At 47.3% G+C, this 22,391-nt stretch overlaps 1 protein-coding gene and 1 pseudogene across 1 annotated transcript; both read left to right on the top strand.

Moving 5' to 3' along the window:
* The first annotated feature begins 596 nt into the window (after positions 1-596).
* LOC117722764 (RCC1 and BTB domain-containing protein 1-like) lies at positions 597-10,382 on the top strand (annotated as a pseudogene).
* Positions 10,021-21,597, top strand: Amer3 (APC membrane recruitment protein 3). The gene is made up of 2 exons (XM_034521786.2): positions 10,021-10,378; positions 17,291-21,597. Exon 2 carries the CDS (start codon positions 17,310-17,312, stop codon positions 19,671-19,673), a length of 2,364 nt encoding a protein of 787 aa, XP_034377677.1. The 5' UTR covers positions 10,021-10,378; positions 17,291-17,309; the 3' UTR covers positions 19,674-21,597.
* Positions 21,598-22,391: the final 794 nt, after the last annotated feature.

The raw sequence follows: 22,391 nt of genomic DNA, 5'->3' as shown, positions 1-22,391 counted from the left end.
TGGTGATGACACTGACAATACTTCTTAAATACACAAATAATTTCAAATAAAAATATTTAAATAAAAATAAGCCAGGCTGGCAGCCTGCACATACATAACTTAGGGTAGGATCTTTCTCCCTTTTCTAAATATTTTCTGGGAATCCTGCAAACAGGACTATTAACTTTTGTTTACAGTGAAGATATCCTAACTTCTTCCATCTCTGATCTAGGGTTGACCTTATCAACTGTAGTTCTGTCCTAGTACCCCAGGAGCCACCCTTTCATTTGATTGAAAGTCTTTAGCAAGTCTTAGATAATAACTTCAGGATCTGCCCATATCTAGTGACTATTGCAAAGACAACAAAGAGTGGTTCCTTTGAGAAGCCCATTCCTGTGTTCTCAGGTATGTCTCTCTATTAACCTCCTACCCTTAAACCTATGTTAAAATTCCCTCAAACCCCATTTCTGCTTCAGAATGGCTTACCCTGAGGTTCCATTCTGCAAGGAAGTCAAAGGCCTGGGTTTATCTGAGTAGAGGCCTCTGAACTCCTCAGACTGCTGAGTGAAGAGGTCATGCAGCAGTGTGAAGAGGTCACGTAGCAGTGTGGCACAATCATGCAGCAGTGTGACACAGTTATGCAGCAGTGTGAAGTGGTCATGCAGCAGTGTGACACAGTTATGCAGCAGTATAGAGCAATCATGCAGCATTGTGAAGCAGTCATGTGGCAGTGTGAAGCAGTGTTGCTGACTTGTGCCCATCACTGCTGACAGGTGTGTTACTCTGTACTAGCTAGGAAATAGAGAGAGAGAGAGAGAGAGAGAGGAAGAAGTGTTTCCATCTCTTCCCAGGGCACATCACGAATGCCCTAACCTCCTCTCCAGTAGATCCTACCTCATGCAGGTTTCACCACCTTCTGACAATGCACAGACTTGGGTCCATGCCCTTAACATATAAGGCTTTCACATGCACTTCACCTATAAATTCCAGCAACTTTGATTGTCTTAATCACACTGAAAAAAACAAGTGGAAATTTTCTTTAGTGTAGAAGCATCACAAGAGTCGGGCCTCTGCTCTGGTGCTATCCGTAGGGTGGGGGTAGAGTTTGCCTCTCTTGTCTGGGTTCCCCTTGGAAAAAGAGAGTAAAGACCTGGCTTTGAAGGTCGAGGAAAGATTGGACATCAGGGAAATCAAGGGAGCCATTTAATGAAAACAGTTGTCAGCTTATCTGTAGGAACAGCTTGAAGCCAGAGTCAAGATGTGTGGTGGTTTGAATATGTTTGGCCTGGAGAGTGGCACTATTAGGAAGTGTGCCCTTGTTGGAGTAGGTGTGGGCTTATTGGAGGAAGTGGATCACTGTAGGGGTGGGCTTTGAAGCTCCACCCAGTATGGAAGAGACAGTCTTCTCCTAATGACATTCAGATAAAGATGTAGAACTTTCAGCATCTGCACCATGCCTGCCTGGATGCTGCCATGCTCCTGCCTTGATGATAATGTAAGCCAGCCCCATTCAAATGTTGTCCTTATAAGAGTTGCCTTGGTCATGGTGTCCGTTCATAGCCATAAAACCCTAACTAAGACACCAGAGTACACTGGTGCCCATGAAACTAGAAGACTTATGTAAAAACAAGATCAATAGGCTTAGATATGGAAGTGGCCCCCATTGCTCCTAAGAGTGAAAAATGAAGTCATCATAACAGGAACAGCTAGCTAGGGAGTGGTACCATCAATTGAGGCACTGCTTGCATCCACGTCTGTACTGACCTCTTGATCAGGCAGGAGGCTAAGTTAGCCTGTGCCTCGCATTGTTGGCTTACTCTAGCAGCTGATGAAGAGGTGCTTGCTTGCGGCTATAACACCTGTGGCCAGGTGGAATCAGGATCTACAACTCCTTCAGAAGTTACAGACCAGTCACATAGTAAGAGTGTGGTTGGCATTGCCATATGATTGGTCATATCTCATTCCTGGCTATTCTGGACAACAGTGACATGTATGGCTACAATGGAAATGGGCAGATAGGCTTGAGAAACTATGGCAACCAGCTGATCTCGACGATAAAGGCAACTCTGCACCATATGCGTGTGGACCAGATTATTTATAGGTATACATATATCCTGACACTGACTCTAATTCTGGCTTGCTGTATTCCGGGGGAGCTAATACATACAGACAGCTGGGAACTGGCAATGAAAATAACCTGCTAAGCACAGCATGTATCTTGGTGGAAAAGAAAGGCTCATTAGCCTGTCACTCCACCCACACGCCTGCTGTCAAAACCCAGGGAGTGCATGTGTCCACGTGTGGGCAATGCCAGGGTCAGTCCATGATCCCCCGCTTCACCAGCTTCTGCAGTTGGTGGTGTTTTTTGCCTGCCCAGCTACCTCTGCGGTCAGAAAATGGCTTCTGTCTGAGGAGCACGAAGTTTTTTTTTTTTTTTTTTTTTTTTTTTTTTTTTTTTTAACAGTTACCAAGTCATCAAGGAAAGAATTTGATAGTCCAGAGTGCTGATAGGAAGTTTTGAATAGATGGGAAATATATTCCTGTCTATAAAGCTTCTTTGTCATGTAGGTGATTGGTTTGATGCTGCTTGTATTCAAATGCTAGATACTGGACCCCAAGATCTAGTTGCCCCCCTGCCCCCAATGAGGAGATCCTCAGGGAAGGTATACCTCACATACACCAGATGATGCTGTGTAACCATGCTCCCTAAATTAATTGGTCAGTAAAAGGCTAAAGCCTGTGATTGTGCAATAGATGGAGGTAGGTGGATTTTCAGTTACCTGGCTAGGGATGCAGGAAGAGGAAGCAGAGACAAAGAGATGCAGGAAGAAGAAAGGAGATGGAGAGAGGAGGAACCTGCCATGAGAGGAGGTGGATCATAAGCATGTGGCCAGGAAAAATAGCAAGTAACAGAGACATATGTCTGTCATGTAAGCTATAATAGGGGAAAAAAGCCTCTACCAAATAAAGCATTATTAAAAATTATAGGATTAAGCACAATGGTGGTGGTGCACACCTTTAATTCCAGAACTCTGGAGGCAGAGGCAGGCAGATCTCTGTGAGTTCAAGGCAAGCCTGACCTACAGAGTGAGTTCCAGGGCAGTCAGGGTTACACAGAGAAACCCTGTCTCACAAACAAACAAACAAAAATTAAAACAAAACCAAACAAAAACCTAGGAGTTACAGGAGGAGAAAAGGGAATTAGAAAATATTTAAGAAAATTCCCCCAAATGTAAAGTCCAGATTTTGGAAGCTTATCTGGTAAATGTTCAGTTCAGTGGGTGAAAAGCAAAATAAAGTTAATTATGGGTGTCTTAGGGTTTTACTGCTGTGAACAGATACCATGACCAAGGCAAGTCTTATAAAGCACAACATTTAATTGGGGCTGGCTTATAGGTTCAGAGGTTCAGTCCATTATCATCAAGGTGGGGGCATGGCAGCATCCAGGAAGACACGGGGCTGGAGGAGCTGAGAGTTCTACCTCTTGTTCCAAAGGCAGCTAGGAGAAGACTAGCTTCCAGGCAGCTAGAAAGAGAGTCTTAAAGCTCACCTTAACAGTGACACACCTACTCCTAATAGTGCCACTCCCTAGGCCAAGCATATTCAAAGCATCATAATGGGTATGTGTCAGAACATCAAAACAATGCTAAAAGCTTCGTGGTGGGTGGGGGATGGGGAAGCCAAAATAGGACTGCAGAGATGGCTCAGGGGTGAAGCATGTGCTTTACAAGCATTACGACCTGACTTGGGATCCCCAGGACCCATGTCAAGCTAGAGGAAATGACGAATGTTTGAGATTCTAGTGCTCTAAGTGAGACGGAAATGGAGACAGGAGAGTCTGTGGAGATCATGCCGGCCTGGTGTACACAGCAGCAGAGAACAAAAGAAGAAGGAGGTGGGGACAAAAACCAGAGGCTGTCCTCTGACCTCCATGTGCATGCTGTGGTGGTTTCAAGAGGTACGGCCCCCAGAGACTCATATGTTTGAATGTTTGGCCCTAGGGATTAGCACTATTAGGAGGTGTGGCCTTGTTACAGGAAGTGTGTCACTGTGTGAGTGGGCTTTGAGGTCTCTTATGCTCAAGCTCAGTGTGACACCGTCTTCTGCTACTTGTGGGTCAAGATGGAGAACTCTCCAGCACGATGTCAGCCTGCATGCTGCTGTATTTCCCTCCATGGTGATATGGACTGAACCTTTGAACCTGTAAGCCTGCCCCAACTCAATGTCTTTTTTTTTTTTTTTTTTTTTTTTTTAAGAGCTGCTGTGGTCATGGTGTCTGTTCACAGCAATGAAATTCTAGCAAAGACACATGCCATGGCACGTGAGTACCCACCTAATACCACATATATTATAATTTATTAACCATTCCAAAAATAATGAAAAAGGATTTGAAGACAGTAGAGAAAGCAGCAACGCTTTCACAATCCTGAGGGGAAACTATTCCTAACCTAGAGTTTAGATTAGTCAAATTTAAGAATAGGAGAGAGTTATTTTAGTCATTGGGGGCATTGCAGAACTTTACCCAAAGAAGCGTCTACAATATAGATCATAGCAAAGCCAGAGACAACCAAGAAAGAGGGAAATGATCTGAGAAAGCCTGTGACAAAGCCTGTGCACAAAGCAAGCAAGGCTCAACAAAGGCAGAAAAGGGAGCCAGCTGTGCAATATCAAAAGGGAAAGGGAAAGGGAAAGGCAGACACAATGTAGAAAGTGTACTGTTTGGGCTGGTGAGATGTCTCAGAGGTTAAGAGCACTGGCTGTTCTTTCAGAGGACCTGAGTTCAATTCCCAGCAACCACATGGTGGCTCACAACCATCTGTAAAGGGATCTGATGCCCTCTTCTGGTGTTGTCTGAAGACAGCTACAGTGTACTCATAAAACAAACAAACAAACAAACAAATAAATTGATTAATTAAAAAACAAAGAAAATAATATACTGTTGGTTTTTACAGTGAGTAGTATAAGCCACAATAGAGACCTGGAAACTAAAAGAAGCAATTTAAAAACACATTAACTTGGTCAACTCCAGGAAAAACAAAATGTTGTGTAAGGAAGGGGTTCTTTTCTGTCTGTCTGTCTGTCTGTCTGTCTCTCTCTCTCTCTCTTTCTTTCTTTCTTTTTTTTTTTTGTTGTTGTTTTCTGGTTTTCTGACACAGGGTTTCTCTGTGTAGACCTGGCTGTCCTGTAACTCACTCTGTAGACCAGGCTGGCCTCGAACTCAGAGATCCACCTGCCTCTGCCTCCCAAGTGCTGGGATTAAAGGCATGCGCCACCACTGCCCAGCCAGAAGGGTTCCTTACTTAAACTATTGAGCTCATCTGTAGCTAATATCTGGGTGTATTTGTGTGTGGCGTGTGGGTACACGTGTGTATGGATGAATATGCATGTGTATGTGTGTGCACGTGGAGGTCAGAAGTTGATGTTAAGGTGGTTTTACTCAATCGTTCTTCATTTTACATATTGAGGCAGGTTCTCCGCTTGAACCTGGACATCACTGATATGTCTAGTTTAGTCTAGCCAGGCGGTTTACTCCACGGATCTTCAGTCTTAACTTCCCAGAACTTATGAAGGTGCTGAGCATATGAACTCCAGTTTTCACACTTACTCAGCAGTGCTTTACCTGCCCGCCCACCTTCCCAGTCCTATTAACATCTTTATCCTGTGAACACAGCATTGATGGAATAAAATAAGAGGAAGGCTGGTGAGCTCTTCCTTCGCACGAGGGAGATATTTTGAGGGTATCTTTGCTGAGATAGGGCTGGGACTCCTCAGTCCTCCACTCGCGGCTTCTTCCTCTTCCTGCATTCCAGCAATCTTGCCAGGACGAGCAGCTCAGTCTAGCTGTTTGATCGGACAGATTTATTTCCCTGGTAGTCTGCAGTGAGCAGGCCCGCAGGGCCAGAATGCGCGTCTGGGACGAACTGCACACGTTGTTCGAGCAGCCTTCAGAGATAACCTGCCTAACTCTGAGGAAGCCATACAATGAAAATAGGTGGGTTTGTTATAGGGGCAGTCCAGGGGACACAGCCACTGACGGTCTACATTCTTTTGTCACAGAACAATGAATTAGACCTTGGACATGTGGAGGCAACGGACATAGAGGCAGCTTATTTGTGTGTGTGAGAGAGGGAATCAGAAGGTGGAAGTGTGTGAGTGAACTGGGAAACCAGTCACCTAAAGCCTGGCATGAAGTGAGTTCTGACCACCCTTCCTTCCAGGTTATTTACAGCAGCACCCACCTGCTGTGTGAAGCTAACAGCAAGTGTTAGATAAAGTTCTAGCAACTTTGTTTCCTGTCTTTCTGTCTGTCTGTCTTTCTGTCTTTCTGTTTTTCTTTCTTTCTTTCTTTCTTTCTTTCTTTCTTTCTTTCTTTCCTTCCTCCCTCCCTCCCTTCCTCCCTCTTTCTTTCTTTCTTTCTTTCTTTCTTTCTTTCTTTCTCTCTCTCTCTCTCTCTTTCTTTCTTTCTTTCTTTCTTTCTTTCCTCCCTCCCTCTTTCTTTCTTTCTTTCTTTCTTTCTTTCTTTCTTTCTTTCTTTCTTTCTTCTGTTCACTAGGCCACTCCCATTCCTGGAAACACTGGGAGTACCAGATGAGACCTTGTGCCAGACAAATGCTACCACAAATCCAGTACACAACAAACAAACAAACAAACAAACAAACAAACAAAACATAGGGTATTGCTGTTGCCCTTGGTCACCTTCCAGAGTTTGAATGATAAGTCCCTACTGCAGAAGACACCACGCACTTCAGTATAGGACTCAGAAGATTTGAAATCTCACCTGAAAGCCTCCTTCCTAAGATCTAGCTTTCATAGTAGCAGAAGGCGCTATGCAAACTACCAAGGGAGGGAGACAATCAATAATACCAACCAGCTGTGCTGCCTCTTCTAAGGCTAGTATGACAAGATAACATTCAAGATGTAATAGTGGCTCACACATCATGGTGGTCACCAACAGTTGACTACCTGTACTTAAGACTGTTTCCACAGAAGGGAAATCATGCCTGGTACTGGAACCCTAACCAGCTGGTCAGGGCCAGTAAACCTGTGGATCTTAAAGGGGAACTTACTACCACTTTACTAGAGCAACATAAACCATAATTGCTTGTTAAAACGAGCCCTTAAACCTACAGATAAGTGTGGCTCTCGTTTCACATCAGAGAGCACGGGGAAAGGCTGATAATTGGAATGTTGTTTTCAATGTTTTCTGTCTTCTCAGGTGCCTTATTAAACAAAGTTTAATCATAAGAAACTTTTGTTTCCCGTGTTTCTTTATGTCTCTGCACATACAGATTCCAAAAAATAGCATTATGACACTCAGCAAAAGTTATTCCATTGTGTCAATTACTATTGTTAACTTTTTTATATTTCTCTAATTACTAATTAACCCGATTCCCCTTCTGATGACAGAAGACACTAGGGGGGTTGTCAGTGTAAGAATATCATTTTGAAATAGATGCGAAACCATTTCAGTATGTAATGTCAACTTATTTATAATATTTTAGTGCAAATTCTGTAAAGGTACAGATATTTCTATGACACAAAAAAACATGTTACCTAGGAATAAGTACACACATACTTAACTGTCAGCAAAAATTCAAAATCTTATCAGGGCGCTAAAGAAAATGGAGACAGATTTTTTTTTTACTGTAATCTTGTATGGCTTCTCATTTATATAAATTAATTTTTATGTATACATTTATTTTCATCACTTTTTGTTTAAGAAGTTACTTATTTAGCTTTTGTGATTAAAGAACCAGTTAAAATTTAAACCTAAAGTTTAAAACGCCTGGGGAGACATCTCGGTCAGTAAAGTGCTTCTAGACAAGCATGAGGACCTGAGTTCAATTCCCAGCTCTAATGCAAAAAGCCAGGTGTGTGTGTGTGTGTGTGTGTGTGTGTGTGTGTCTGTGTGTCTGTGTGTGTGCGCGCACACACACACACACACGAGCATACCTGTGTGTACATGTGAGTATGTGTGTGTGCATGTCTTGCAATCCTAGTGCCGGCGAGTGGGAAACAGGTGGGTCCTGCAACTCACTGGCCATCCAAACTAACTGAATCTGCCAGCCCTGGGTTTTAGTGAAGAGCCTTCTCTCAAAATTAAAGTGAATGGTATCTGAGGAATGACAGTGACATTGACCTCTGGCTTTTACACACACCTGTATCCATGTACATCCGGTGTGCACATGTGTACATTCACATACATGAACGTGCATATGCATAAAAAAAGAATAAAAATTGTTTACTGTTTAAAATATGACAGAAAAGTCTAAACTATAGTAAAATTTGAAAGAAACCGCCGGTGTAGCAGTAAGCCACTCCCTCAGACAGTGTCCCTAATCCTATTGCATTAATAGACTGATAGTCCCTAGTCTATTTGGGATTGAAGAGGTTATCCTTCTGAACGGCTCTCTTGCAAGAACTAGAATGCCTCTAGCCACGCCCACCTCTGGTGTTATGGTTCCTCCTCCCCACCCAACCATTCACCTCAAACTGACACTTCTGAAATTTGCTTTTGACAGACAGTCCCAACTCTGCCAGCCTTCCTCAGCAGTATGGAGCAGTATGGTGAGTTATGCCTTCTTCCCCAAGACCCCGTAGGTGGGGCTCCTCATGGCTGCAGATCTGGACACTGCAAGTTCACTAATGTAGTTTATCCATTAGTGCCATAGACTTCTGACTCCTTTGGTCTCATAGTGTGGAAAATCTGAAAGGAGGATAGACAGAGAATTGGCCCTCGGGGTAATCAAGTAGCCAGGGGACCAGTGCCAGATTAGAAAAGAGAGAACATAATTTCAGTCACACTTCAAATATTGCAGGTTGGCAAGTCGATTCAGCCATTAAAGTGCCTGCCACACCAAGCATGAGTGTCTGAGTTTAAACCTCCAGCAGCCACATAAAATCCAGGTACCACAGTGCAGGTCTGGAACCCCAAGGCACTGTGTGTGTGTGTGTGTGTGTGTGTGTGTGTGTGTGTAAGTGATGGGCAAGAGGATCATTGGTCAATGAGACCAATCAAACCAACTTCCTGTCCAGGGTTCAGCAAGAGACCCTGTTCAGAAACAGTAACAAAGCAGAGCATTGAGGCAGACACTCAACCCTTGGCCTCCACAGGTTGCAACGCATGTGCACACATCCACACAGGGCACACACACCCCACACACGTAATGGGACGTTTGTGTAGCTAAGTCAGTCACTGGGTAGAAAGAAGATTCAACTGTGTAGCTCATCTAGAAAAGTGGGTCATCTCCCTGGCTGGCAGAACTTGTTAGTCCCTTTCGACTCCGTTGACTGAGAAGTTTCAACTGGTGATGACTTACCAAATCACTACAGACCAAAAAGGTTGGAAATACCTTGAATGCTGGGACTTTTCAGATGTAAGATAGCAAGGGAGCCTTCTGGCTCAAGGAAAGGCATGGCCTTTGTTGGTAACTGGCCCTCTTATTCCCTGGTTCTCAGCCTAATCCTAACTGGCTCCTCTGCAATGGCTCTTCGGCTTGTGCCCACTCACCCTTGCTAGCCCCCTTGGCAGTTGAGCTTCCCACCCCTGGCTCCCCCTGGCAGGCGACAAGACCACCTAAACCGTAGAGGAGTTTCTTTATCCTTTATTCCCACCCGCCAGCTCAGCCTTGGACAGTGGACCAGCCTGGGGGCCCTTGTCCTCAGTTCTGCGGGCGGGGCTCCCCAAATCGCTTCTATTTGGTCTTCAAGACTGCGTCGGGGGATAACACCAGCAGACCACAAGTAAGTGCGTGGAAGGAGAATGTCTCTTTTATTTATAATTTTCTTCCAAGAATAAAATCATAATGAAATCAGCTCCAAGAAGGGGACATAAGGAAGATCCTAGAATACCCCACTTTGCCCGCCACCCCCCCCCCCCCACATTGACTTGCTCATTCTTCCAAGCCTTAGAATTCCGAGTCTTCAGTAGGACTGCTAGAGAGGCTGTGTGTGACATCGTCTTTTGGAGAGAGCTGGAGTCTGAGGGCCCTGGACCTTCGGGATGCAGGAGGGCAGGGCACCCACACCTGTAGTCTCCGGGTATACGGAACCCTGGGACTGGGGACCACAAGGGTTTAGGCATGCAAAACCCACAGCATTATGGGAACAGCTAGGTGAGCAGAGGGAGAGAGCTAGAACAAAGCCAGCAATTCTGGGTGGCGGCGGCGCAGTGGCGGCTGAGTCCCCTCGCTCCTCCGCTGCTCGCCAGAGTCCTCCGGTCCCCGCCCTCCCAAGCGCGGCGGAGCCGAGACTGGCGGTGCGCGCGGGTGCCCGGAGGTCCGCCCCCCACGGCGGCGCGGAACCTGGAGCTGGCCGTGGTGCTGACGCGAGGCTCGGGCGCGCACTCGCTGCCTGGCTCGGGCACGGCCGCGCCCTGCGACACTCCCCAGCCCCGGCGGTAAGTGGTTGAGGCCCCGAGAGGCTGCGTTGGTCCCTGCCTCGCTGGTCCTCTTCGGGAGCTAGGGGGGACCGGGGAATGTTTGAGTGCGCTTTTTGCGATGGGTGGGAGAGTGAAGGGGCCCTGTATGGGCACTCCCTCCACTCCGCGGCGCCCAGAGAGGATGCGCGGGGCCTGGGACTGAGCGCAGTGACTGGGTTAGGTTTGGGTTAGGGGATGCGAGAAGCCCTGTCACCGCGACGAGGGGTCTGGGAAAGAACGAGTAAGATAGTGGTCCATCTGTCCATTTGGCAGGGTTCCCTCAGAGGACATGGACCAGGACCTCCATCCATAGGACCCATTGTCTCCCCAGTGTGGGAGTGGGTGGTTCTCACTGCAGATTCTATTTCTGCTTTATTACCATCCCCACCCCCACCCCAGAACACTAGAGATTTTTCATCTCACTTGAGCTTTCACCACACCAGCAACAAGGCACATTGCCACAGAGACAAACTACTGCCCCCTAGCCTCCGCTACCTCATCCCAACCCCAATGAAGTCATTGGGCAAAGTACCTCACCTAGGGCTGCTCTTCTTTAAATCTGACACCTCTTCGTAGTTAACAGTCTGCTATGACTTGCCAGGATTTTTTTGGGGGGGGGCTTGCATTTCAAATGCTGAAACTGTGTGGTCACGTGAGGGCTTGTTTTTCTTCTTAATTTCGCGTTATAAGATCATTTTTTTTCCACACTAAAAGAAAAAAAAATTCTAGCTAGCTGATCTAAAATTAGTCATTACATGTTAAAATAGAGGGGGTCACTTCATGAAGTATTCATTTTGTAGTAAACTCTTGTCCTGGTGTGCTGAGCAGCGGGAACAGACATGAACATCTCTGTGATTGTCTTTCTGCTGACCTCTGGTGTAGTTTCCGATTCACACCCCCTTCCCCACCCCCCATCCCCGCACCCCCACAGCCTCCTCTCTTGTCCCAGTTTTCCACTTTCACCTGTAGCTCCTCATACTCCTTCCAGACATTTTAGGTCAGATATAGCCTCCTGACTGATCTCCTGGCCTGTTCCGCTTTCTTGTTCAGTCATCACTGCATCCATGTTTAGACATTTAAATGTCTTTTTTCCTTGTCCTTGTGGCCTTTTGCAGGGTGTGTCCACTGTCTAGAATATACTTCCTGTATGTCCTGACTGAAGGTCTTCTGCTGTCCTTTAGGTTTTCACATCCCTGAAAGAGAACGGATTAGATAAATGTGCAGCATGGGTTCTGATCTCGTGGAATGTGAAGGTTCATCTTAGAGATGAGAGGCTGCCTGGTGTAGTTGGGACCTGTCTTAGAAAATTATTGGCATAAATTATATGTGTAGAATGAAAGTTTCCACACCAGCATCCTTTTTTAGGAATCTGAAATGCATGAAATCTCATCAAATGAAATATATGGTCAAGGTGTTTCAGACATATAAAATGCTTCATTTAAATATGTAATACCGTCTTTAACTGTCAGCTAGAGTTGGAGATCTGAGCCTTAGAGACTTTCCATGGAGACTGGGAAGACAACTTGGTCAGTAAAGAACTTGCTGTGGGGGCCTCTCAGATGACGTGGTGGGTTAAAAACACTTGCTGCTAAGCCTGGTGACCCGAGTTGGATCCCTAGCATCCACACAGTGGAAGGATCAGACCATTCCAGCTTGTCTTCTGACCTCACATGCATGATGGCACCTTAGTGCATGCATGCACACACGCGCGCACACAAACAGTAATAACGTTTTTGTTAAAATTTCAAGCGAGTCTGAGGAGCTGGTTTCAGTCCCCAGGAGCCACATAAAAATCCAGTCACAGTCTAAACTTAGGGAGACAGGTAGATCCCGGAGGCTCACTGTCTAGTCAGCGTAGCTCACTTAGCAAGCTCCAGGTCCCAGTGAGGAACTTTTTCAAAAGCAAAGTGGATGATGGTTCCTGTGGAATGAATGACACTGGAAGTTGAACTCTGATCTCCATGCCCACAGATATCACACACACACACACACACACACACACACACACACACACACACAAACACACTCATGAATGCGTGCACATGCGTGCATGTACACACGTGCACATGCACACACTTACAAATGCACACACATACACACATGCACATACACAATTTACACATACACATGCATAGATACACACACACATGCACATACACAATTTACACATACACATGCATAGATACACACACACACACACACACACACACACACACACACGCGATAGTGTATACAATTGTCTATTACAGTTGAAGTCCCTGGGCTTTGAAAACCTTTAAATCTTGTTCTAGATGGACAGCAAATACTAGAATAAAATATCTATGATGGCTAAGCTCTTTAGGTCTGCAAGGGAGGTACCATCTACCACTTTTGGAAAAGGAGATAGAGACACAGCATGTGTTGGGGGAAGGACCTGTCATGAGTTTCCTTCCACTGACTGACAGGCTGTTAGCCACAGGGTTATAAAACAGAGTGTGCATTTTTCCGACTGAGAAGTTAGATACATTTAGCCTCTGCCCTTAGGCAGTGCTGGTTTAGTATCTGGCTGTTCACATAAACCCCTCTCTGCTTCTGAAAGCTGTTGTGGATGGTGATTGCTTAATCACCTTCCAATCAGGCAGAAGGCTCACATTTCCAAAGAGAAAGGCTGGATAAAGTAACAGGATATATTTCCAAAGACACAGGCTGGATTAGACATTTTGATGTGAAAACTGATTGAAGTGACAGGTTGCTGCCTAGTACTGAGGTCTCCAGTGTGTTGTCTTTAAGTTTGCTACTTGGCCTTATTACATGCACAGTCGCAATGAAGCTCAGGCAGTCTTGGCTGTATCACTATAACAGAGTCCAGTTCTTTGTTATCTTGGGGGGGCGGGGATCACACTTTAAGTTCAGAATGGAACGAACTCTCTACCCTTTTCTGATTTTAGCTCACATGACCACTCTGAGGATTGGAAACAGGATCTCGTTTTTCTGAAAGAGATCTCTGTCCAAACAGTTTAATTCTGACAGGTGCAAAATTTTGCATACAGTGAAATAATTTTTATTATGGCCAGATGAAACTATTTCTAGGGACACAGTAACTAAAATATGCTCCCCAAACACTGAAACACATGAGTAACTAGATATCTTGTAATGAATATCACCTTTAAAATCATACTGCTTTCAATTATATTTTTTCCTAAATTATAAAAATTATAAATTTTATAATTTGTGTTAGGCTTCAACCTAAAGTCTCTACTTTCATTATGTTTTCCAGAATTCCTAATGAGATCACATTTATTGATGTATTTTTAGGTTTCTCACAAAAGAGAGTTTCTAGTGGGATGTGGTAGCATATAATCTATAATCCTGGCACTCTAGAAGCTGAGGCAGGAGAATGAAGAATTCAAGGCTAGCCTGGGCTACTAAGTGATGAGGGATTGAAGGAGGGAGATAGAGATCTTGACCATTGGTCCACAGGTTCAAGTCTCAGCTTTACTACCAATGGGCCAGTTTACTGGCTTTTCTGAAGTTGAAATTTTAAAAAAGAGTTCTTTCATTTTCTAATTATGTGCATGTATGAGTATGTGCATGTATGAGAATGTGCATGTATGTGTAGATACCTGAGGAGAGGAGACAGGGTCATACCTGCACTCCCATCTCTCAGAGCTGGGAGTTATAGGTGATTGTGAACTCTCTAGTGTGGGTGCTAGGAACCAAACTCTGGTCTTCTGAGAGAGCAGCAAGTGCTCTTACCCTCTAAGTTATTTCTCCAGCCCCTGAACTATTATACTTTGTAAAGTGAGGTTTGCAGTAGTTTGTCCCTTGTAAGCTTATGAGCCAAGCTTTCTGCTTGGTTAGGTGGGTGTCAACAATGCTCAAGTTGAGTCCCTTGCCACCAGACCCTGCATAATAAGCACTCTGTCATGTGCATTAGAGCCTAGCAAACCTGTAAAGGAATGTGTGGGGTGGAATGTTCTGAGTATAAATCTGCAGGTTAAGGGTGGAAAAAGCTTGGGCCCTTGCCATCTTCCAATAAGCTGAACAGAAACCACGATGCTTGAGGCACTGTGCCCATTCATCTCCCAGTAGGCTGAAAAGCCACCATGACACCTAAGGCACTGTGCCCAAGAGCTAGTGTGCTGTGACTAAAGGAGCCAAGAGGGGGAGAGCCAAGCCTCTCCTGAGCAATGCAGACTCCTTGTCTTGTCCCCAAGCCAAAAGTCCCAGATGTCACTTGGAGAGGAGAAAATACTACCCACAGGTGCAAGCAGGTGGCAGGAGCTCAATCAGCTTGCCCATGAGTGCCTGTGATGCTGGCTTTGCCAGCAGAGCTAAGGCAGGCCCCTGGCCACTTGAAGCTGCGCTTGGGGTGTGTGTGGGGTGTGTGTGGGGGGGAGGGGGGGAGGGACTCTGGCCAGCCCTGACTGCCAGATGGCTTTCATGCTGCCATCTAGAGGCAACCAGGAGGCTTCTTTGGGGCAGTTTATAGGGCTGAATATCTGCTGGCCTTGAAGGTGCTGCAGCCCCTCTCACAGGCTGGGGTTGGGATGACCATAGAGCAGTCCCAGAGACTGAAAAACCTCAGCCTTAGCATCCCTAGTCAGAGGACAGAGACTGACCTTCAGGCCACAGACAGAGTTTCTGCTGGGACTGGGGAAAGAGCTCAGAAGGTTCTCTATCCATGCACTGGTTTTGGCATTCCTCTTGGGGTCCTCTGGCTCCACACGTCTACCCTAAGGGTAGCATGTTCTAAACTAGATCCTTCTCCCATAAGCCAGCCCTTTGGTCTCCAGTGTCAGGACTCCCATCCTGCCCTCTTTTTATGTGGCTGCTGAAGCCTGACAGTTTTTCCTTTGGAAGACCCCATGACTCCACTTCTAAAACAGTATGCCCCTTACTCCAGCCTCAGCCTTTTTGGTCAGCCTCTTACCTTTCCTTTCTCCACATCGATTCTGCAAGGCTAGCCTCCTTAATGTCCCTGCTTCCACACACTCACCAGAAGACTTGAGTGCTTCTGTGAACCTGGGATACAGCCAGGTAACGCCCAGCTATAATAGAACAATCACTAGCACATTCACCACCCAACACCCCTTTGACTCCCGAAGCTGACTGTAGCGTCTTCTGCAATGAACCCAGCCTGGTCATCAGAAACCATCTCTAGATGGACTCCAGGCAATATCTGTCAGCAACAGCTGCTCACCTTTCTGGTCCATGATATTCTGTGGCATGTGTCATGCCTTGCTGCCATGAGATTCTCTCCTCCCCTGGCTCATGCTTTGCAAACCCTGTGAGATTCTTGGCAGCCCCTTGCTTGAGAGCCTCGGTACAGATTGAATCTTACTTTCTCCAGCAGATGCCTGGCCCTCCCAAGATGGTTCACTGCTCCAAGCCTGGGAGGCAGCCTACTTAATTGAGTCCTCCACACCATATACTCAGGAGGCTGAGATGTTCCTCCTGAGGATGTGGTAAGGGTAGGTGCTATGTGACTTTTCTTGGGGAGAGCCAAACAAACATCTGTTTGCCCCATTAGAGCCCTAAAGGCAGACTAAATAAAGTATCCCATTGTAGCTTAACCTTCTTTATGGGGTAACTTACAATAGTGCAGGTGAGGTGTCACTGTCAGGAGTGGCAGTGACTCCAAGGCTGTTTGCATAACTCGAAGGCAGCTCAGCTGGTTATTATTGTTACTGCTTGTATAACCCGGAGTGTGTGAGTGTGCATGTGCATGTGCGTGTGCGTGTGCATGTGTGTGTGTCCTTGTGATATTGCAGGATATCCTTGTGTCCTTCAGGATATTGCAGAATTTGTTTACTTCCTATGGGTTAAGGAGCCTCCCCTCGCTGCCTAGGAGAGAGTTTCAGTTGGGAAGAAATAGCTACATAACAGATAGAGGTAGTATTGTTGAATTCCAAAGTCTGGAAATGGGAACCTGAATTGACCGGAGAGCTCAGAGAGTGCTTGGGCAACTTGAAGATGTAAAAGGTGGCACCCTGCTTCCCTTTCCTCTTTCCCTTTCCACGGAGAACTCACTGGGACTAAAGTGCAGGAGTCCAGCAAGACGTGTGAGCAAGGGTGGGCTGGCCTTTCAGAGCCCACAGACTTTAGGATTTTGCATGTGACATTGGTTTCCTTTCTTCTTCCTCTTCCTCTTCCTCTTCTCCTCCTTCTCTTTCTCTTTCTCCTTCTCCTTCTCCTCCTTCTCCTCTCCCTCCTCCTCCCCTTCTTCCTCCTCCCCTTCTTCTTCTCCCTCTTCCTCTTCTTCCCCCTCCTCCTATTCCTCCCTTTCCTCCTCCTCCCCCCTCCTCCTCTTTCTTCTCCCCCTTCTTCCTCCTTCTTTTTTAAAAAATGGTTTATTTATTTTATGTATGTGAGGACGATGTCCTGTTGCTTGACACATCAGAAGAGGACATTGGATCCCATTGCAGATGGTTGGGAGCCACCATGTGGTTGCTGGGAATTGAACTCAGGACCTATAGAAGAGCAGTCAGTGCTCTTAACTGCTGAGCTTCTGGCTCCAGCCCCTGACTTCCTTTCTTGCTGCAGTAATAATATACCTGCCAACAGCAACTTAAGAATGGGTCTGTTCTGGCTTACCATTTGGAGAGATGGTGAGGAAGGCTTGGTGCCAGGAGCAAGAGGCTGCTTCTGGTCACACTGTATCTGCCATCAATAAGCAGAAAGAGTCGACTGCTATGTCTCAGTGTGTCCATTCCTTTTTCCATTGAGTCTGGGACCTCAGCCCACGGTATGTTCTCCAAATTCAGGGTGCGCCTTTCCATCTCAGATGACCCAATCTTAAAACATGTCTCACAGACACACCAAAAGAAGTGTTTTCATGATGATTCTCAATCCAGTCAAGCTAACAGTAAACCATCATAGATACTATGTGCCCTCTGCTTTCTTCCACAGTGGCAAGGAGACTTTCAACATGGAGCTGAGGAGAGGAAAGACCTTCATCAAATCTAGCGTGCAGATTTCCCATGAGAAACTCATAGACTCACCAGCCAAGCAGGACCCAGACACTTGGTCACTGTCGTTGGGAGAGCAGCAGCGAACCTATGGTGAAAAGAGCTCCCAAACAAGTCCCTGTGCCCAAGGGTATGGCCGGTGCCCCAACAAAGAAGTACTGTCTGATCCTGAAGGGGGTCCCGTGCCCCTCTGTGGAACCACCTTCAAATTGGTGCACAAGAGTAAGACTCATGACAGTGTTCCAGGGGCTGTGAAGACGGCAGCCCCCGCAGGACAAATGGTAGGTAGCACAAGCTTCTCAGAGACCCCAGGAGGTCAGCGTATGATTGACTACCGCCACTTTGTCCCCCAGATGCCCTTCGTGCCAGCTGTGGCCAAGAGCATCCCAAGAAAAAGGATTTCCTTGAAAAGGTCCAAGAAGTGCTTTCGAAACCTATTTCACATGCGCAGAAGCAAGACTGAGAACTTGGCTGCTCTCTCAGCCAAGGGGAAGAACCTCTCGCCGCCCGGGGTCCCAGTGCAGCAAGGCAAGCCCTTCCTTTCCATGGGTGAGGGGCTGGGGCTGGACAGCTTATGCCAGGACCTGTCTGACAGTGAGTTTCTACATGACTCACCCTTTGACCTCTGCAGCGCCCTGTGTGAGGATGTGGCCTCATTGAAAAGCTTCGATTCACTTACAGGTTGTGGGGAGATCTTTGCAGATGGCAGCTCGGTGCCATCTGTGGAGCTGAAGGACGGCCCAGAGAGCCCAGCCCATTCACCTCAGGCTCTGGACAGCAAGACTCCCTGTGGCCCCTCCCAGGGTAGTATGGAACAGCTAATGTCACCTGCCCAGAATGAAGCATCAGACTTCACCAAGTTCTGGGACAGTGTGAATCGCTCTGTGCAGCAGCAGCAGCGTGCCCTGATGGGTCCATGGTTGATGAGTCCCCAGGGAACAGAAACAGACCAGCCCAGGCTAGACACATCTGGGTTAGCTGAACTGCCCCTGTTCCCTTGCAGGGGTCCCCCCAGCGGCTCCAAAGCCAGCTCCATAGACACAGGTACCCCCAAAAGTGAACAGCCAGAATCTGTGTCCACAAGCGATGAAGGTTACTATGACTCCTTCTCTCCAGGCCTTGAGGAGGAGAAGAAGGAAGCTGCGAGCCCAGGCACCCCTGCAGCCGCTTTCCCCAGGGACAGCTACAGCGGGGACGCCCTCTACGAACTCTTCTATGACCCCAGCGAGGCCCCTGTTGGCCCAATCCTGGATGATGACTGTGTGTCTGAGAGTCTCTCGGGGCCTGCCCTGGGGACCCCGTTGTCTATGTGCAGCTTCCGCGTGGGAGCCGATGAGAACCTGGCCCCAGCGCCAGGCCCTGACTTGCTCAGCCAGGGCTTCCTAAAGAGTACCTGGAAGGGCAAGGAATGTTTGCTCAAGCTCTGTGACACAGAACTTGCCATTACCATGGGCATTGTCAACTGGCTGCGCAGAACCCCACCGGCCGCTGCTCCTACTCCTACATCTACCCCTGCCCCTACCCCTGCCCTTGTCCTTAGGGAGCCTGCTGCCCCACCTGACTCCCATAGAGTCCTCAGAGGAGGATCAGTGGAAATGAAAGGCAGGGAAGACCAGGCCTTAGATATGGGTAAGGCCATGGTGTGCTTTCCACCCAGCAGGCAGGAGCCCTGGGCACATTCGGGAACCAAAGACTTGCTTGTTAGAGACCGTGAGGTCCAAGAGGAGCCTGCCAGGGGTATTAATACCCCATCTAAGGATAGCTCTCTAGAGGAAGGAACACAAAACTTCTCTGAAGGCCAGTTCTCCTCCGAAGCTACCACGACAGCAAACATTTCCAGGAATAGCAAAGCCGTGAACTCTGCCACCTGTCTCAGCTCTCAGAAGGAACTTGGGACACCTGGAAACCTGATCTGTTCTCAAGGCCCCTTAAGACCAGAGCAGGGAGGAAGGGCTCTTGATCCAGGGCCCATGCTTGTAGGCTGTGTGAGCCATGTGGCGGCCCTGCAAATCTACCCAGATAGCCATTCTCCCAGACAGGATAAGGGCAATGGGCTCTTCTGGAAGCCTCAGGCTTGGGGTCCCAACACTGTGCAAAAGAAACCTATAAGCAGCAAACCCAACGAAGCAGATGCCTGTGGCCTCTCCTCCTCAGCCAGCACACAAGACCAGAGATGTCATGACCTTTTCCTGGACCTGAACCAGCTCAAGTTGGAACCCCCCAGGCTAGGTACCCAAGCCTGTGCCTCTGTGGACGGGCAACCTCAGCAGCTCTGCCCCAGGGCTCCAGAGCAAGTGCCACATAGGGGTTCTGTGGGGTCCTGAGCCACTCTGGGCCCCTGGTGTCCAGCCTCTGTGGCTATTGTCCAGAACTCCTGCGGCTCTCTTTGGACAGTGAACAGTGGTAAGTCACTCCTTCCCTTGGGCCACAAAATGTCGCTATGGCCTTCTGACCTGACATGGACTTCTTGTGGATAAGCAGAAGTGCAGACTTACAAGCTGGCTGTGGTTCAGACTCCCCTACAGGATGGGCGTATACTCTTCAGGAGCTGCATATGCATGACCTCATCCAGGAGAACCAAGGACCAGAATCTTCATCTTTATTTTTTTTCTGGTGTGAGGATTGTGTTTGTGGTAGAGATGGTTGAGCTTGGGCTTGTGGGGAGGGGAATAAGGGATCAGATTAGGGAATCCTTGCCTGAGCCTGGGCTAAAGACTGCTGGGAGCTGTACGTGCTTAGCTGCCCCTCGTGCCACGAAGACAGTCGATGGCCAGAAAGCAGTTGTTCATGTAAATGAAGACAGGGGACTCCATTCATCTGTTTGAGGTATAGGAAAAGAATGAGAGTCACAGCTCAGGAGGCAGAAAAACCTCATGGGGTTGAGTTCACAAGGACCCACTGGCTTCATCCAAGCCTTCTCTTTACCCAGGATAGGAGACTGCAACACACTGCAGTGTCACAGTGCTTCTTTTGGGAACAACAAGGACGGCTTCTATCTCGGCAAGAGCCTGGAGCCTCCAGCATGGTATCTGTGCACAGCTTTGCCAGGGCTGAGCAGACCCTGCCTAATCAGTGGGTTCTGTCATAGGTGATTCTGTGCACTTCCTTCAGCGTGTTCTCTGAGGCCTTGGGTGAGAAAACGCCCACTGCTTTCCCCATCTCTGCCATTCTGCCTTGGAGTTGCAAAGGCCTGTCTTCTGCCCTTTCCCACCCCCAGCATGGCCATCTTTTCTGCAGAGAGCTCTCTGAATGAAGCTGTGCTCACCACCCCTAACCCAAAATCAACACATGCACTGACCCCAGACATTCAGAATCAGGAAAAGACCTGCTGGATGCTGTCCCCAGGAAGAGTAGGCATCTCTTCTGACCCAGCACGAGGGCAGGGATGAACATGAGGGCCTATCCTCACTGCTAAGGATTTGATTCTACCTCAGAAAAAAAAAAATTAACACAGTGACAGTCAGAGGATGAGGACTTGGCAGGTAGCTGTAAAATTTGTCACCAGGACCATATGTAGGCAGGCTGCTGGAGAGGCCACACTTCATACAGAGTTTCTGTGGAGAGGTACAGGAATTCCAGGCAAGCACTGATAGCATATGTTCAGGGCCCGAGTGCTTCATTTCAGGCTAGAAAGTCTCTTGTGTCCATTGGCATCAACATCTCTCTAACACTGTTTGCTGTGTGCGAGATGAGAGCTGTAGGTTAAAAACAGACATCAAGGTTGTGGCCCTGTGGCCCTGGACACAAGGAAGCACAGGGCCATTCACCCGAGAAGCCACATCTTCTCCTAGGACCCAGACCCCATCATGATATCATAGTGACATCACTGAGCCTGGCTCTGAATAAGCAACAGAAGAACATTCTGCACGACCCCTACAGCAGTCTGAGGTAAATTATGCTGGTTTTCAGACCCAGGAACCAGGAACAGCTTGTATGATCTTTCTGTGGACATACACATGTAGTGTGTGCAGACAGGGGTTTCAGATCTCTTCCAAACCTTACTACAAAGGCTCTGCTATGCAGTAGGTTATGGAACATTCCACTGTTTTCCCTCAGTTGATACTCCCAGAGCCTTCAGCCCTTTCTTCTTCCAGGCCACAGATGCCTGAGCACCCTAGGGTGCCAACCATGTGTCTCTATGAGCAGGCTGAGAGCTCAGTAAGGAGCCACCCAACCCCGGTCACAGCTTTTGGGGCTCTGTACTGTACCCGACAGAGAAAGTGCTCAGTAAATACTTTTTTGAAAGACTGTAGTGTCAAGATGTTGTGTGTTGTTTTCTGCTCTCTTGGTGACTCTGGGCCTCATCTTTAGAGAGAAACAATATTGAAGCTTAACAGGAATAGGGCTGATGAAGTGGGTCACTGGGTGACATGTCTGCTACATGAGTGTGATGACCAAGTCTAGAGCCCCAGAAGCCACATAATAGCCAGGCATGGCAGTGTGGGCCTGTAATCCCAACACCGGCAAAGAAACAGAGATACATGCATCTTTGAAACTCAGTGTCTGGATGGACACACACACACACATAAACACACACACAGACACATATGCATATACACACATACAAACAAACACATAAACACAAACATGAACATGCACACACATGCGTGCATGTACATGTATGCATGCATGCATGCATGCACACACATGCATAGGCACAAATGTGCACACACATGGATACACACATGCATACACAGACATACACACATGCACACATGTACATGAATGCACACACTCATGCACATGTACACACACACACACACACACACACACACACGGAGTCTGCTTGAGATCCATATCTCTTCCCACAGCAGGGGACAGACTATACTTACCATGGCTTGTGATGCAGAACCTTGAAGTGATGGAGATAAACCATTCAGACTCAAGAGCACAATAAATTACAGAATCAACATGGTTGCAGACCCATTGTGGTCTACAGTGCTGTAGCAACAGAGTGATAAGAACCCAGGGCTATAGGTTCCTGGGTAGGGGATACTTTACACAATCCAGCACCCCTGAGGCTTTTCTTCTAAGTCTGTGTT

The sequence above is a fragment of the Arvicanthis niloticus genome, chromosome 17, assembly GCF_011762505.2.
Source record: "Arvicanthis niloticus isolate mArvNil1 chromosome 17, mArvNil1.pat.X, whole genome shotgun sequence".
Lineage (NCBI taxonomy): Eukaryota > Metazoa > Chordata > Mammalia > Rodentia > Muridae > Arvicanthis > Arvicanthis niloticus.
This window is presented reverse-complemented; position numbering and strand designations above follow the sequence as displayed.